The 17713-nt window shown below is 51.1% G+C and overlaps 1 protein-coding gene across 2 annotated transcripts in view; it reads right to left on the reverse strand.

Moving 5' to 3' along the window:
* Positions 1-17713, reverse strand: part of ARHGEF18 (Rho/Rac guanine nucleotide exchange factor 18) — a 67616-nt gene that overhangs the window by 39677 nt on the left and 10226 nt on the right. Inside the window, exons 7-9 of one of the 2 annotated variants that reach the window (XM_039251566.1) lie at positions 17552-17629; positions 15959-16061; positions 15671-15812 (exon numbers count right to left, since the gene is read on the reverse strand). In XM_039251566.1, the coding sequence (XP_039107497.1) occupies positions 15671-15812; positions 15959-16061; positions 17552-17629 (323 nt within the window). Of the gene's footprint in view, positions 1-11740; positions 11821-15670; positions 15813-15958; positions 16062-17551; positions 17630-17713 lie in introns of those variants that run through there. The other variant, XM_039251567.1, reaches the window with a different exon arrangement.

The raw sequence follows: 17713 nt of genomic DNA on the forward strand, positions 1-17713 counted from the left end.
CCAGGGGACATGTGGCATCATCTGGAAACATTTTCGATGGTCACAATGGCGGGAGAAGCCCCTGGCATCGAGCCCCCCAAGCACAGGACGGCCCCACCACAGAGAATCCCCTGGCCCCAAACGTCCACAGCGCCGGGGCCGGAAGCGATGACATTAGAGGCAGGCACAGAACTGAAGTGGTCTTCCCGCTCACGTTTACCTTGCTTCAGTCTCTGATTCAGAGATCTCTGGGTCCTGACTCCACGACATTGTGAGGAGGGCTCCCCTCTCCGGCTGTCTCCTCCAGCTGTGATAAACCTTATACATCTTCATCTTTCTAAATGACATAGCACATGGCCAGTCAGGGCAGAGCGGAGGACGGAACCCAGGGGTAGCCTCCCTTTAAGCTGACCGTGGTGCTCTAATTAACACCCTTCGGAACATTCATCCCACTAGTTATGAGCCTGGCTGCAGCATGGCCAGCCCAGGGTTATCCTGCCCCAGTACAACACTGTGAGGGACCCGCTTAGATGCCTCCTACTTCCACATGCTGCGCCTCGTCTCCCTGCTCAACTGGGCTACCTGTCACCAGAAGAGGAAAGGAGGTTGGTGGGGCGCGATTTCTTCCTAATGATTCCCGCTGCCTCTTTAATAAACCCACCCTTTAGACGGCGAGTCGGCTGCTCTGCAGTGTTTCCATTTCCTTCCCAGGCCTGGGACCACACTTCCCAGGCGCCAGCCCTCTGGTGGCGGGCCTCAGGATGTCAAAGGTGACAGGTGTCTGACGCTGGCTTTTCAGTTCGTGCAAGACTCTACAGTGTCAGGTGAGGCTAGTGTAAATAACCCCGAAGACTCAATGAAGAAAACAGCCCAGTTCAAAAGTCGGCAAAGAACCTGAACAGACATTTCTCCGAAGAAGGGAATACGGATGGCCAGCAATCACCAGGGAAGATGCTCGACAGGACCCACCATCGGGGACACACAAGTCAGAACCACAACGAGGAGCTGACTCACATCCACCAGGGTGACCTAAGTTTTAAAACCAGGAAATAACAAGGGGCGCCTGGGTGGCTCAGCCTGATGTACGGTTCCTGAGATCGAGCCCCGCCCCAGGCTTGGCACTGACAGCGTGGAGCCTGCTTGGGATCCTTCCCCCCTCGCCCCTCCCCCACTCTCTGTCAAATAAATAAATAGAAATCTAAGAAATGGGGAACAACAAGTGTTGCTGAGGATGTGGAGGAACTGGAACCCTCAGGTATTGCCGGCACAATCTAAAATGGTGCGGCTGCTATGGACAAGCTTGACAGCTCCTCAAAATGTCACAGAATTATATGACCCAGCAATTCCACTTTGGAACAGATAGTCCAGAGAATTAAAAGCAGAGACTCAGATACTTGAACACCCATGTTCACAGATTATTCACAATAACCAAAAGGTATAAACAACCCAAGTTGTCCCTCAACAGACAAATGGATAAACACAACGTGGCCCATCCACACAACGGACTATTATTATTCAGTCTTAAAAAAGAAGGACACAGGGCGCCTGGGTGGCTCAGTCAGTTGGGCATCTGACTCTGGCTCAGGTCACGATCTCAGTTTGTAGCCTGCGTCGGGGTCTGTGCTGACAGCTGGGGCCTAGAGCCTGCTTCTGATTCTGTGTCTCCCTCTCTCTCTGGCCCTCTCCTGCTCCCCCTTGGTCTCTCTCCTTCAAAAATAAACATTAAAAAAAAAATTTTTTTTTAAAGAGAAGACGTTTCATCGGCACCTGGGTGGCTCATCGGCACCTGGCTGGCTCAGTCGGTTAAGCATCTGGCTCTTGATCTTGGCTCAGATCATGATCTCACGGTTCGGGAGACCGAGCCCCATGTTGGGAGTCTCTCTCTCTCCCTCTCCCCTCCCCCCCACTAAATAAATAAATAAGTAAATAAAATTTAACAAATAAAACATAAAATAAAAAGGACGTTCTGATACCTGCTACAACATAGTGAACCTTGAGGACATTCTGCTCAGTGAACTAAGCCAGGGTTGAAGAGACACAAATTGTGTCTGATTCCGCACCTCTACAGGTCCCTGTGAAACCCCATCCACAGGGTCAGAGAGTAGATGGGGGAGCCAGGGGCTGGGTGTGTGTGGGGGGGGAGGGTCGGTGTTTAACAGGGACAGAGTTTCAGTTCGGGAAGATGCTCGCTCACCTTCTGGAGACGGATGGTGGGGACGGTAGCGCCACAACGCAGGTGTACTTAATGCCACCAACCTGGCCACTGAAAATGGTTCAAGTGTTTTGTTCTTGTTTGTTTCTTAAAGGTACAAGAGGGCGGCAGGAGACCTGAATGTCAGAGCGGCTGCTGCTCAGCCCTCCTGGATTTGTGGGCAGAAGCGGCTTTTCGAAGTGGGGTTGAGAAGGGGCGAAATCTGGTCAGATGGAGGGGTGGCCTCAGGGCTGGGAGGTGACTGCTTAAGGAGAGAACCTGGTGCTGTGCTCCCTCGTGTGCAATCTGAGGAAGAGTGTGCAAAACCAAGGATGGGGCGAGGAGGCCGTGAGGTCACCGGCTCCCCTATGCTCCGTGTTACGCTATTTCTGGCGTCAGGAAGGAGGTACCTTCAGCAACATCCGTGGGGGACTGTTTGGACCCTGAAAAGCACAAGCCGTATGAGTGTTTCTTGTGTCCCGGGTACAAGGCCAGGTGCTGAACTGGAGGGGCCCCAGCAAAACAATGCCTCGCGCTCCCCCAGGCCTTGCCAGGAAGGGCAGCCTGCTTTCCTCTTTGGTGTTTTAAACAATCACGTTAATTCAACTGATTGTACAGAAGTCAACATGACGTGGCTGCAAAGCATTTCAATGAAAACAAAGTGATTTTGAAAAGACTAATTCAGGTGTTGCTACTACACATCTGACATCTTCCAGAAGATTTCTGGATAAACTTATCGTTATTAGATATTTAAAAAAACAAACAAACAACTTTTATTCGGGGGATTAAAAAAAAACAACAACAACAAATGTTAGCAGAGGTGGCTCTAAGGAGGGCAGAGGAAATCAAACACTTGACCGAGCCCAGTGGGTTTCTCTTTCACCAGATAAAAAGCATTCTGTTAAAGGCGGAAGGCAGGAAAGAAAAACATGCAAATACAATGCCAGAAAAAACCTGTTTGCTTTCAGTGGCCTGGGGAATTGTTCAAGGGTAGAAATGGTGTCAGGGGTGCTGAGGCTCAGAAAGACGGCCAGAAGGAGTGCCCAGTGCAAAGTGGCATCTGAGAAGATGTGTCCCCTTCACCTGTGTCCCTCACCAAATTTACAAAGCAGAGCCCTAGCCATGGAACCAGAATGGTAAAAATCACCAGTCTTCTGCAGCAGTGGGCCAACTTTAGCCTGAGGGCCAACCACCTATTTTTTGTTAATAAAGCTTTATCGGAGCATAGCCATGCCCACTCATCTCCCTGCTGTCTGGGGCTCCCTGCGGGAGCAGCCGCGACAGAGGCTGTGTGGTCTGCAAAGTCAAATATGTTTACTACTGGGCTCTTTACAGGAAAAGTCTGCTGGTCTACCTTATCTGCTTGGATTGTTCTGAAGGCAGGGCCTATTCCAACAAACCCAGCAGGGCTCACTCATGTGGCATGAGAAGCACCCATTTTTAATCCCTGACACACAGAAGGGGATGGAATAAAGGAAGCAGTGAAGTGGATTAACTGTGTGAAGTCATTACTGAATTCCAGAGCCCTGAAGTAGCCTATGCTGGCAGCAAACAGGTACGAGGTTGGTCCCTGAGCATCTCAAGATCTCCATACTGCTGAGAGCACCGGCTAGAACCATTAACGTTAAGTCAGCAACCGGCTCCTATATTAGGTAAATTCCAGACCCTTGCAAAGACCTTCATTAGTATTCCTTTTAGTGCTGCAACAGTGTGAGCCTGAATATATTTTAATGTATTTCGTGTCTCAAGGTCAGGAAGAAAACAGTTTCACATACTTATGTAAGCTAGGTGCAGGGCCAGGCAGATGGAACTGTTTTTTCCTCTCCAAATTGACATGAGTTTTGTATTGGGTGAAGGTGGTTTTTGAACTTATGGGGAAAGACGAGAGTATATGGAGGCAGGCACACAAGCAAACAGTGAACATACTGTAGTATCAGGCGCCTGTTGATACTGCAGAGCAAATGATATTCATAGAAGACTGAAGCAAGGAACTAGCTCCTCTTGAGAGCTCCGATTTCCTCTCTTCGCTGACTGGGCTCCCAAGAGTGGGCCGAAGTCCAATGCTTATTTTTCACTTTAAAATATCTGGAAGTTACTGTGTTGGCAAGAATCTAAGAAATGAGTTCCTGTAGCATGTAAACGTGCTCTCACTGATGACACTAGAAATAGAAGTCTCCTGCGGTGGGGTGGATATGGTGTCCTCAGACTTCATGGCCACCCAGAACCTCACAAAACGTGGCCTCCTTTGAAAAGAGGGTCTTTACAGATGTAACTAACTTAAGGGTCTCAAGATGGCATCAGCCTGGATTAAGGGTGGACCCTGGGTCCAGTGGCTGCAGTCTGTACAAGGCACAGGGAGATTTGGCTGCAGAGGGACACACAAACACAGAAACACACACAGGGGTGAAGGCCAAGTGAACATAAAGGCAGAGCCTGGTGTGATGCAGCCTTCTAGGACCCTCCCCTAGAGCCTTCGAGGGGCGTGCGGCCTTGCAGACACCTTGACTTCAGAGTTTTAGCCTCCAGAACTGTGACAGAATAAATTTCTGTTATTTTAAGCTGCTTAGGTTGTAGCAATCTGTCACAGAGGTCCTGAGGAACTAGTACAGTTCTCAAAAGTCACAGCTCTTAATTGTATCGCCAAGTGCTACATCCTTTCCTGAACACTTTTCTACCATACGCCCTGGGATCTTAAGGCAGTGTTCTCACACTGAGGATCATGACCCCTTAGTGAGTTGGGGAAACAGCTTCCTACAAAATACAACAATGGAGGGAGAGCCTGAGTGGCTCAGTTGGTTAAGCGTCCGACTTCAGCTCAGGTCATGATCTCGCGGTTCAGGAGTTTGAGCCTCGCGTCGGGCTCTGTGCTGACAGCTCAGAGCCTGGAGCCTGCTTCGGATTCTGTGTCTCCCTCTCTCTCTCTCAAAAATAAACATTAAAAGAAAAAAAAAAACCCAAACCAAAAAATGTTTACATATGAAATGTCCAGAACAGGCAAATCTAGAGAGAGGAAGTAGAGTCAAGGTCACCAGAGGCTTGGGAACGGGAAATGCAGAGTGACAGCTAATAGGTACTTGATTTCCTTTCAGGGTGATGAGTGGTGATGGCTGCACAATTCTATAAATATACTGAAAACCACTGAATCATACGCACTAAAGGGATGTATGTTATGATATGCGAATTACAACATCCCCATTTTCAAAAGGAGCAGCAGAATGGACAACTGCGGACAGCAGCAGGGCCCAGCAAGCAGGGCCTTCCCCTGGGATCAGAGCTTTGGGAACATTCTAGAAGAGGGAGAGACACCAAAAGGAAGGTTTTAGCTTCCTGCTAATAAGCCGGGTGGAGCTAATGACAATAGTAAAAGTACTCATTTATGAGATGTGACTGATAATTAATCCTCAAACTTCCAGAGCCGGCTGTGGTGGCTGTGCTCCATTTTTTAAATGCATATTTTATGCACGCTGTTAATGAAGTATATTTTTAAGATTAAAACGAAGAAAAAGAAGAAGCCAAGAGCTAAGTCGTGTTTGCTCTGCCATTCCAGAACCTGGTACACAGCAGGCGCCAAACGAACGGATGAACACACTCGCGCCCGCACCCGCTGGGCCCTCCGCAAGCAGTTCCAAGCCCACGGGCTGAGGCGTGCCGTTACGCTGCTAGGTTTACAGGCGGGGAAACTGAGGATGGGAGTGTTCACAGAGCATCTCTGAGACCCGGGACTTGAGCTCCCTGCTGCCGCCCTGCTGCTCACGGTGCTCACATGTGTGTGTGCATGAGCGGACACGAGTGGCCTGCTGGAGGCCCGCAGAGCCCTGAGAAAGCCCCGAGTGCTAGAAACTTCCACAGTAGAAGAAGTGCTGGAAAGGGCTGGGGCGGGTCCCAAGTCAAATGACAAGTTTGGGCTTTCGAGCAATGCAGATGAACACTGGGTGTAGGAGTTCCCGATGGCTGCTGGGACAAAGTTCCAGGAGGCGGCTGTAAACAGCACAAACTATTCCCTGAGGGTGCTGGAGGGCAGAAGGCCGAGCTGGGTTGGAGGGCGGCCACCTTCTGGAGGCTTCTAGTGGCACAGTGGACCTGGCTTCCTGCCCCTCTTCCATCTTTGAAGGCAGCAGCAAGCCCCTTCCAACCCCTCTCTGACCTCAGACCCTCTGGACCCTCCTGCCTGCCTCCCTCTCCTGAGGACCCTTCTGCTGCCCCTGGGCTCACCTGGAAAATCCAGGCTCATCCTCCATCTCCAGGTCCTGGGTCACACCTGTGGAGTTCCTTTTGCCACAGAAGGTCACGTATTTGCGATTCTCGGGGGTCAGGATGGAAGCATCTCGGGGGACCCCCTGTTGCCTACCACACCTAGGATGTTTCCGGGACACCGGCGTGCGGGAAGAGCACGGCTACAAATCACATAACAGAGGAGAGACGCATGCGGCCCTCTGGCTCCCAGGCCACAAGTCTCCATGCGGAAGGTGCTCTGGGGAGGACGGGGCTGGCTGATTCCTGCTCCGAGGGCACAGAAAAGCCCCAGAACTCCCAGGGCCTCCGCCTCTGGTGACACAAGCACACTGACCAGACCATGGCTCTCAGACCCTGGAAGCCTTGGGATGGGGTGGATGTGGCGGGGGAGAGACTCTGATTGGAGGGCAGGGAACACAGCTTCCCCCTCTCCAGCACAAAATAAACTTGAGATTGGTCCAAACTGGTCACCCTAACAGCCCTACAAGCCTCGGGTGCCCCTGCTGCGGAAGAGTTCTCCTAGCTGATGGCCTCAGGGCCCGAGGTCTGCCTGGTCACCCACATCACACTCCCACACTGTCACTGAAGCCCTGACACACCCACCTTGGAACAGATCCATGTCTGACCTCTTCCCCACGGTCCCTGTTTAGGCCAAGGTCATTTCCCAACGTGTCTCTCTATCTCCAGCCTCGGCCTCTTCCAAGCCAGCCTCCACCCACTGACAGCAAGGGCCATAAAGTCCACCAGGGTAACACCCCAGCCTGTAAAATGCCCGTCTCAGCGCTCCCTGGCTACCTGACGAACAGCACGTCTTTCCCTACTCTGACTTTCACACATGCCGATCCCACTCTGTGAGTCTCAGCCTAACCACCACCCCTCAGGAGAGAGAGGGCTCTCCTGCCCGGTCTGACCCCGCAGCTCTGCCTCAACCCTTGTCACAATGGATGGCCCACGGGGCTTGGTGACCGTCTCCTAAGTGGTAGGGACCGATCTGTAATCAACTTTAGGAAAACAAGAATCTATCAGTGTCAATAATCCAACCCAAGCCATTTATGTCGGACAGCTGTTCCCTTTGTTTTTAGGATTTTCTTATCTTTCCCCCTTGGATTTCCAGCCACCGAGGCTCAAACCTCTCCTTCCGATTCTGTCCCATGACCATCTCCACGGCGCTGCTAGCTCTTATCCTGCGGCTTTGCCTTTTTCTCCTAGTCCACAGCTTTACTGAGATGGAGTTCACGTAGTATACAACTCACCCTTTTACAGCGTACGACTGGATGGCTTCTAGTATATTCAGTGTCGTGTGCCTATCACCACGGTTCTAGAACGTTTTCATCATCCCCAAAAGAAACCCCGCGCCCCTCAGCTGTCACTCCCCACGCCACTCCTTCCGGGCCCTGGCAAGCATTCCTCTATTTTTGGTCTCTCTGGATTTTCCCATTCTGGATATTTCACATAAATGGAACCAGAAGATACACAGCCTTTTGGGACTGGCTTCTCTCACTCGGCGTGCCATTTGCAAGGCTCACCCATGTTGTCACATCTTTTTTTATTAGTGACAAATATTCCACCGTGTGGATGGGTCACATTTCACTTTTCCATTCATCGGATGGACATTTGGGTCGGCTGTTGTGAATACGACTCCTGTGAGTGTGTGCACCAGTTCTGTGCAGGCCTATACATCCATCTCCCTTAGGCACAGACCTAGGGGTGGAATTGCAAGATCATACGGTAGACCACACTGTCACCAAACACTGTCCAAGTTTAACTTCTGGAGGAATCGCCAGACGGTTTTCCCACAGTGGCTGCCCCATTCTACAGCCCCACCGGCAGTATAGAGGAGGGTCTCAATTTTTCCATCTCCCCATCACTCTTTAATTTCTTTGATGAGAAGCTTCCAAGTGGCCAGTGCAAAGATCACAAGGACCATCGATGACTACATCCAGGGATTACGAGCACCCATGAGCTGCCTCGCTCCCGGCTTCGTAGCCCACTGGTCCCCACGGGTCCCCACCGGTCCGCCACAGGTTTTAGCTCTACAATATGTCTGGTCATGTGAGGTCACTGGCGAGCACGCTGACCCTTGCTATGGACGACGTCACCATTTATTATTCTTTCTAAATTTGCTTCTGCTCTGCAAAGTAATCTTGGCAAATTAAGAGGTATCCATAAACAGTGCCTAACTGTCCTCATGCACAGAACACGCTGCATTTCAGCCAAGTGATTCGACATGGTCCTTGCTTCCCTCTGTCCCGTGCTGCAAAGGAGCCACAGAGCACCTGTGGGGGCCACCTCTTTCTTTTGCCTTTCTCTCCTCCTGAAACTTACCCACAAGAGTAAGCAGATGGTAAAATGTTCTGAATTAGATAGTGGTGGCAGTTGTATAACTCTGGGAAAGTATTAAGAATCACTGAAGGGGGCGCCTGGGTGGCTCAGTCAGTTAAGCACCCGACTTTCCGCTCAGGTCATGATCTGACAGTTCTGGAGTTCGAGCCCTGTGTCAAGCTCTGTGCTGTCAGCGCAGAACCTGCTTGGAATTCTCTGTCTCCCTCTCTCTCTCTGCCCCTCCCGCACATGTGCTTTCTCTCTTTCTCTCTCTCTCAAAATTAAACAAAAACAAACAAAACAAAACAAAACAAAACAAGGGCCCCAGGGTGGCTCAGTTGGTTGAGCATCTGACTCATGATCTTAAGGTTCATAAGTTTGATCCCCACAAAGGGCTCCAAGCTGATGGTGTGGAGCTGCTTGGGATTCTCTCTCTCCCTGCCCTTCCCCCATGTGCTCTCTCTTTCTCTATCAAAATAAATAAACTTAAAAAAAAACCTGCACTAAATAGCACACCTTAAAACGGTGAATTTTATGGTAGGTGAATTCTATTCCAATAAAGCTGTATTATTAAGAAAAAAAGGGGGGGGGGAGCCGTCTGGGTGGCTCAAGTCGGTTAAGCATCCAACTTTGGCTCAGGTTATGACTTCACAGTTCGTGAGTTCCAGCCCCGCAGCAGGCTCTGTGCTGACAGCTCCCAGCCTGGAGCCTGCTTTGGATTCTGTCTCCCTCTCTGCCCCTCCCCTGCTGGTGCTCTCACTCTCTCAAAGAATAAACATTAACATTTTTTTCTAAAAGAGAGAGTGATATGAGTTTAAAATGTAAACCACACAGGGTATGTTAAATCTTTAGAATATTTTTTTCAAGATGTGATGTAAATCAGCTGGTGTATTTGCTACTTTGAACATAACCAACCACAACTTTATACTCCCTTGAAAACTAAGGACAGAAGCCGAGAAACAAGCAGGATGAATTTTACACTCAAGGGCAATTTTAACAACACACCCCAAGCACAGTAGTGGGGGGGGGGGCCCTTCACTGAGGACATTATTTTAATCAGTTTGCCCCCTCCCCCAACAGTCACATTCCTCCTCCAGAAAATTCCTACGGGCTGTGACCGGAATTGTTTTGCACCTGGAGAAAGGGTTTTCAAAACACGCAGGCAGGCAGCTCCCCACCACCGCTTTCAGGGGAAGAGTAAAACTCAACCAATAAATAACAAAGAAACAAACTGTTTGGACTTCATAAAGGTCTCTGGGTTTTAAATTACTTGAGAGGGGAGATGAGAAGGTTTTCAAAGTCTTGGGCGGAATCTGAAGAAATGGAAACAGGACCTAGGATGAATGAGGAAGAAAGACCTTGACACAAGGATCAGAAATATGCTAAACATGTGGAAGGTAAACACCCAGGGAGGCACAGCTGGTGACCACAGCCCTAGTCCGAGGGGGCTGGTGACAAAGGTAATGGCCCTGCAGCCAGCGGTAATTGCTACTGTGTGACAAGAATGAAAATTATAACACAGCTTACGCCAGAAACAATGGACACGCCACCTTAGCCTTCAAAGCTGAGGGCATGTTCTCAAGTCAATTCAGGGAAAGAGAGGGAGAGAGAGAGAAATAAAGGAAAGAATCAAAGAATCGCTTTTTCCATTTCTCTACGCATGCCATTTAAAAATGAAATAAGCTATACAACCCCCAAAACAAATTATGTTTACAAGAACCGACTTTATTATGCCTTTTATGCTCTTACTTGCTTTAAGAACAACCTTTTTCTCCAAACGGTTTGACTCACAGAACAACAAACTACTGATCAAGTGTACACTCTGACGTCAAAATAACAACTGAGATGCTCACGTTTTCCAGACACTTTATGATTTGCAATGCCAACCTAAAAACACAGGTCTGGGGGCATGCACATAATCAGTATATAGAACATTTACTGAGCATTCACTATAAGCCAGGCACTCTGCTATGCACTTTACACATACCATCCTGACGAATCTCTAAACAATCCTTATTCCCATTTTAAAGATGGGGAGACTGAGGCTTAGCAAGGTTCCATGGCTAACATGTGGTGGCCCTGAGAACACAGCCCGGATCTGATTTGACACTCCAGCATTTCAGGGTTGACCATCACCCAGATACTGCAATCAATGTATCACCAGTAAAATCATCTCCAAATCGCCCCAGGCCATGGGGCTTTTCACGCTGTCCTGAACTCTCTCTCTTTCTAGTAGACAAGAAGAAAAAGGACCTTTAAGGGTTTTGGCTGGAGTTCCACTCTCCCCAAATGAGGCGAAGGGGGAAGAGCTGTGTCCTTCACTTCCAAGTAAAACTTTTCCCTCCCCAAGAAAACTTTTTACATTCCGCGCCAGCCATCTCTCCTAAGGCTTTCACCGCAACAGAGCAACAGGTGAAAAAGATCGGAGGGACGGTTACTACCACACACCATGCAAAGATCAAGGGCCTCTCATTCATCCCTGCAATGAAACTGGCACCGCAACATCTAAATTCTTCCATAAGGAACTGGAGAAAAATTTAAAGCACATATTCTAGGTATAGTTTTGTTGCCCAGACGCTCTCTAGCTGTGAGGGCGTCCACTCCAGGGAGGGAGTTGTGCACAGAGGCCGGAAGCACCACGGCGCTGGTCACCGTTTACGCTAATCGCTATTTCCCCGGTTCTGCCTCCAGCGCTCCAGACCCAGGAGCCCGGAGACCTCCCCATCCTGAGCTGGGGGGAGGCTGCACCGCCCGACGGCTGGAGCTCAGCCGGGGCCAGCGGACATCGTCTGCACCTCTGCATTCGCCAGCCAGAGCCACATGCACCGACGGGGCCGCCCGAACTGCAGGACCGGCCCGCCAGTTTGGAGAACTCCAGGGGGGCCCGACCCGAGGCTGAGGCAGCCCCGGGGATCCCGCACCCCAGGCCGCCCCCGGGGCCGGACGGCGCCTTCCTGAGGCCTGAGGCTTCCCTCCCGAGCTCCGTTTTCCTCGGACCCGACCCGCTGCCCTCACCTCAGCCCGGTCCCCGCAGGCCGTTAGCCGCTGCCGCCGCCGCCGCTGCCGCCCGGCCTCCCGGGATCCACAGCAGCCCGCCGCACGGGGCCGGAAGCGGGAAGCCGCGCGGGCGAGCTGCGCACGCGCGGGCCCGCCCCGAGGGCGGGTCGGAGGGCGTGAGCCCGGAAGGGGGCGTGGCTCGCGCGGACTTTGCTTCTGGCTGAGAGTGAGCTGCAAGGAGGGTCCCTGCGAGGAGGGTGAGGGCGATCCTTGGGGGGCATCTTGAGTAAGTCAGAGGTGCCTGGAGCCGGGGATCGGCGGGCGCCGGTCGAAGGGAACCGAGGCCCGGGGCGAAGAGTCTGAGGACAGGGTACAAGAAATGGACAGAACAGGCCTGTCACCTGCGAAGAAGGAGCAGCTAGATTCCAGGAAGCTGCTGGGCAAGTCTGGGAAAAATGAGCCATATGGCTCTCAGGTCGTTCCAGACACCCCTACATGGGTCCGTCCAGATACCCAAAACTCCTATTAGACACCCAGGCAGGTGCCATCGGATACTCAAAAAATGCTTTCGGGTACCCAAAATAGATTTCTTCTAAGGCTTCCATCGGTAGTTCCATCTAAGGCTTCAACCTCACCTAGATTTGTTAGTTACCCCCAAACTATTTAGAACCTGAAAAACATGCCAAATACCCAAAAGTACCAGACCTCTTCACCCAGGAGCCATCAGACACCCCCAGATAGAAATGTGTCAAAGACCTTACTCAGAAAGTTTTGGATACTCCCTCCAAACACATACCAGATACCTCTGATACAGATGCTGTCAGATACCCCCAAACAGGTGTCCAGAGTCTAAAATACATGCCATACGTCCCCCCCAACACACACAGATGTTCTTAGACACCCGAAGGCATGCCAGATGCCTCCCCTCCCCCAGGGCCTGCACCCCCTCAGGCAGCATCAGGCTACTGAATTCTGAGTCTGTCCCACCCCTCACCAGGTCCACCCCTGGTGCCGCAGCGGGTCAGTAACCAGGAGAGGAGCCAAGCACCTCTTTCAACCAAAGTTCAAGCTGGCCAAACAAGCCGAGATCTTTCCAAGCCAAACCCACTTCAAAACACCCACAATCTGTGGTCAAGAGCCCTCCGTTCAGAAACAGGGTGGCAGAGTCCCCAAGCGACCTGCCTTCAGTGAAGTCCATTGCTTCACCGACCAAAGAGGGAGCACATCCAAGGAATGGGAGGTTCTAGAAGTGCAAGGATGGGCTTCCTCAGAGGTCAGAAGCCCTGACACAGGTACTTTTGAGGTCTCAATAGATGCGTAAATATTCACTCTCTGAGCTCCTATGACTTTGGGACTTTATTCCAAAGGCAGTGGGGAGCCATTGAAGATTTTAAGCAGGAAAAGTGGCAGGATCCTTATTTCTATAGCTACCTTGGATATAGAAACCTTCAGAGTGACACAATGCTCTCCTCAATGCAGACACCAAGTTTCTCAAGGAGCCTGGCAGCAGGGAGAGGTATCTCTTATCTTTCTTGTATCTGTTCAGCCACTCTGCATTTATTAAGTCCTTATCACGGGCTAGGGATTCTGCTAAGAGCTAGGGAGATGTAGGGAACGTAGGTCTATGGCAGTGTTTCTCAGTCTTGGTACTATTGACAATTGGGGCTGGATGGTTCTCTGTTGTTGGTGGGTGGGGGGTGTTCTATGTATTGGAGGATGTTGAACCGCACCCCTGGCCTGTATCCACTAGATGCAAGTAGCACCCCAGTCCTGATGACAAAAAAATGCCTCTAGATATTGCCAGTGTCCTCTCGGCTAATAGCAACAGCCCTAAGAGACACTCAGACACTGATACAGTCGCCTAATCCACAATCCAGGCTTCCCGGGGGAAGTGGCCCTGGCTTTGTGTTAAAGGATGAGTAAGAGTTATGTGGCCGAGGGAGTTCCAGGAACAGTGCTGAATGAGGAAGGTGTAGTGATGTACATGGGCAGCCACGAGACTGCAGCATGGCTGAGCAGTGGAAGGGAAAAGCGGAGAGGTAGGCAAGGGTCAGATCATGAGGAACTTCAGAGGTCAAGGCCATTAACAAGACTGTCTGGAATGGTGTTCTGTCAGTGGGGCTGGTCCTTGGGAAAGCATCTCAGCTTTACCACTGGAGACCCGCCTTCTGTAATTACCTGGAGTGAATCATTCATTCCCTGTCCTGTTGAACTTACTGTGGGGCCCTTTCCTCTAAGGGACAGATAGTCACCTCTGGCTTTGAATGCCTCCAGGCGTAGGTAGGTTTATGGCTAGTTAAACCTGGGAGGTATCTCAGCCTGCTGGGACCGAGCCACAGCTCTTCTGGCCCCCCAGACCTCCTGACGCAAGCATGGGGGGCTATGGTTGGGGGTCTGTGGTTTTGACGCTAGCTTTAACTCAACAACAGAGGATGATGACGGATGCTACCCTTGGCCATGTGTACCAGATGCCATGCTAAGGGCACCCCATGTATTTTCTTTTACACAAACTCGAATCTTTCGTGACCTCTAAAATCTGTCCTGAAAATTGTCTCTGGAGGTGGACCTTGATTCCCACCACCCTGAGAGCACGCTAGATTCAGTTACTTGCTTCCAAAGAACAGAGTAGGGAAAGGGAAGAAAATAGTAACCTGATAGATGTTACCTTAAGCAGGAGATGAAGGTTAACACCCACAGGCATGTTATGTTGATAGCACTTACTCCCTGATATGAGGAGGCAAGAAGGTTCCCAAGCCTATAACCCGATCTAATTATGAGGCAACATTGGACACACCCGGTGGGGGACATTGTACTAGACACCTGGCTGATGCTTCAAGACTGTGAAGGTCATGAGCAATACGGAAAGACTGAGAAAACTTCACAGACCAGAGAAACTAGGGAGACAGGATGATTAAAAATACAACACTATTCTGTTTCAGAGAGAGCCTGAGTGGAAGAAGAAATCTGGTGAAATCTGAGGAAACTCTAATTTGATTAGTAATACTGCACCGGGGCTCCTGGGTGGCTCAGTCAGTTGAAGGTCCGACTTCGGCTCAGGTCATGATCTCACAGTTCGTGGGTTCGATCCCCACGTTGGGCTCTGTGCTGACAGCCAGCTCAGAGCCTGGAGCCTGCTTTGGATTCTGTGTCTCCCTCTCTCCCTGACCCTCTCCTGCTCACGCTGTCTCTCTCTCTCTCTCTCAGAAATAAATGAAACATTAAAATAAATTAATTAATTAAATTAAATTAAATTAAAAGTTCAGAGGCACCTGGGTGCTCAGTCAGTTGAGCGTTGGACTTAGGCTCAGGTCATGATCTTGAGGTTTGCGAGTTCGAGCCCCGCATTGGGCTCTGTGCTGTTAGTGCGGAGCCCTCTGTGGATCCTCTGTCCCCCTCTCTCTCTGATCCCCCCCTACTTGCACACACTCCCTGTCTCTCTCAAAAATAAACAAACATTAAAAAATAAGAGTAAAATTAAATTAAGTTAAAAGTCCAGGGGGAAAAAAGGGGCTACTCACCCCCTCTGGAGGGGTAGTCTGTTGTGCCAAAATAGTGCTAAGAGATGTACGTAGATTGTCGACTCCGCAGAGTGGGGATGGGGTGGGGTGGTGAGCGTCCCTAACCCTCACGTTGTTCAAGGGTCCGCTGTACAATTCTGTTTGTTCAAACATTCCAGATTGTGGTATTTTGTCAAGCAGCCCTAGCTAACACACTGCCGGAGTTAGAATTCTGCGAGAGGAGTTTTGCAATGACAAAAGTCGAGGTAACCACATGGCCCCTGCCCTTAGGGACCTGGCGCTCTCCAGGGAGCTGGGTCAGCCTGCGCTTGGCAGGGGTGAAGTGGGGTGAGGAAGCAACCAGCAAAGGAGGCCATGAAGAGAGATTTAGAGGCAGCAAAGGAGACGGAGCGGCTGCCATCGGAGGGCCAGGCAGGGCCACCGGACTTACCAGAGCTCAGGAAGGGTTTGCCACACAGGGGGCAGCTGGGGTGGCTGAGGAAGGTTCCTTGCGCCAGCTGGTGCCCGTTGATGCATTCCTTCCTCTCTCTGGCATCCTGAGCCTTGTCTTTTGGTTGTGCCGGGCTCTTCCCCTGCGGGGGGCAGAAACGAACCTCAGAACGTCCTGCGCATTCAGACCTCCCTGGCATCACAGGGCTCTAGGGTCAGGGGCGACCTGACAAAGTGGAGAAGGTGGACGGGGTGCCCCCCCTTACCCCGGTCCACGCCCCCCCCCCACCTTCTCCTTCTGTCTGGTGACTCGACAGCGAAGGGAGCTCAGTCTACGCTTCACCCTTGTGCCTCGGTCATTCCGCTCAATCTTGCTGGCGCCGTCCTCGCTCCTAAGGGATGGAAAAGATGAACAGGGAGCGGCAGTGGGCCCAGAGGGCCTTTTTCAGCCCGGCCCCAAGGTCGCTCCTGGACCCCACCTGGAATTTGTCTCCCCGTAGCCCCCTCGTCCTGTCTCACTTCTGTGGTCTCGGAACTCTCTCCTTCCTCCTCTCAATCACTTATTCACTCAACAAACACAGGTGGTTGCAAAGTTCCAGGAGATGGGGGTACTGGGTTCACAGAGGGGAACTACGACACGGTCTCAAACTTGGGGTCCCTCAGCGGGCCCAGGCTGGAAATCTTGGCTCCGTCCATTTCTGCCTCCTCCCCCGACCCCAGTTTCTGATCAGCCTACAAATCCTGCCCATTTTTCCTTGGGGATATCTCTCAAATCCTGCTCCCCTCATTCCCCCTTACGTTCCAGCCCCAGTTCACTGCCACGCCTCTCCTGGATTACTGGCACCCCCTCATTTAATAAATACAGTTGACCCTTGAATAACGCAGGGATTGGGGCGCCGAGCCTTGCACAGTCAAAAACCCATATATAACTTCTGACTCTCCCACAACTTAACTACTGATAACGCAAACTGTCAATTAACACATATTTTGTATGTTATAGGTATTAGGTACTGTGTTCTAACAATGAGGTGAGCTAGAAAAAAGAAAATGTTATTACGAAAATCATAAGGAAGAGGGGCGCCTGGGTGGCTCAGTTGGTTAAGCGTCTGACTCTTGATTTCAGTTCAAGTCGTGATCTTGTGGTTCGTGGGTTCGAGCCCTGCGTTTAGCGCTGTGCTGACAGCACGGAGCCTGCGTGGGATTCTCTGTCTCTCTCCCTATCTCTGCCCTTCCCTACTAGCTTTCTCTCTCTCTCAATAATAAAAAGATAAACATATTTTTAAAAAAGAAAATCATAAGGCAGAGACAATACATTTATAGTCCTGTACTGTATTCATTGAAAAAAATCCACGTATAAGTGGACCCATGCAGTTCAAACTAGTGTTGTTCAAGGATCAACTGTATTTATTAAGTCAGCAGCAGACAAACCCAGCCCCTGAGGAATCTATCCATGGGAGGGAGATTCCACACCTCTGTCTGCAGTCCCTGCTCTCCCTCCAGCGCTGTCTGTGCTCACCAGTCAACAGAGAGCTGTGCTCATGAGTGTCACAAAAGCGATCGGGGCTCTGCTGACTTCCTTCACCCTCCCTCTTCCCAGCCGCACGCTGACACTGTTTCTTTCCCCCATCCTCCTCTCCACGTGTTGGTGAACCTCTACTCTTCCATTGGAAGCCAACTCAAGCTGTCACATCCTCCAGGAAGTCTTCCTCTGCCCTCCGAGGTGTATGAGGAGCCTCCCCGGCCCCCACCTCCATCATTGCCCTGGCAGTTCCAGTGAGAGGATGGGGGCGGCCCTACTTCCCGCCACCAGCTTAGGGTCACTGGTAAACGTGTGCAAATCCAGTTTTAGGCCCCCGTCCAAAGCTCCCACTCACATACTTACTCAGAGAGGAACTCAAACCAGGTGAGGTTGGAGTGGGCCTCCCCGGGGCTGACTGACAGGCGAGCCCTCTGTCGGGCCCTGCAGGATCAGAGGGGACAGACACGTGGGTCGGCAGCCCCTCCCTCCCCAGATGCCCCATCGCTGGCCTCTCCCCCCAACTCC

This window comes from Hyaena hyaena, unplaced genomic scaffold (assembly GCF_003009895.1).
Source record: "Hyaena hyaena isolate Hyena2069 unplaced genomic scaffold, ASM300989v1 scaffold_396, whole genome shotgun sequence".
Lineage (NCBI taxonomy): Eukaryota > Metazoa > Chordata > Mammalia > Carnivora > Hyaenidae > Hyaena > Hyaena hyaena.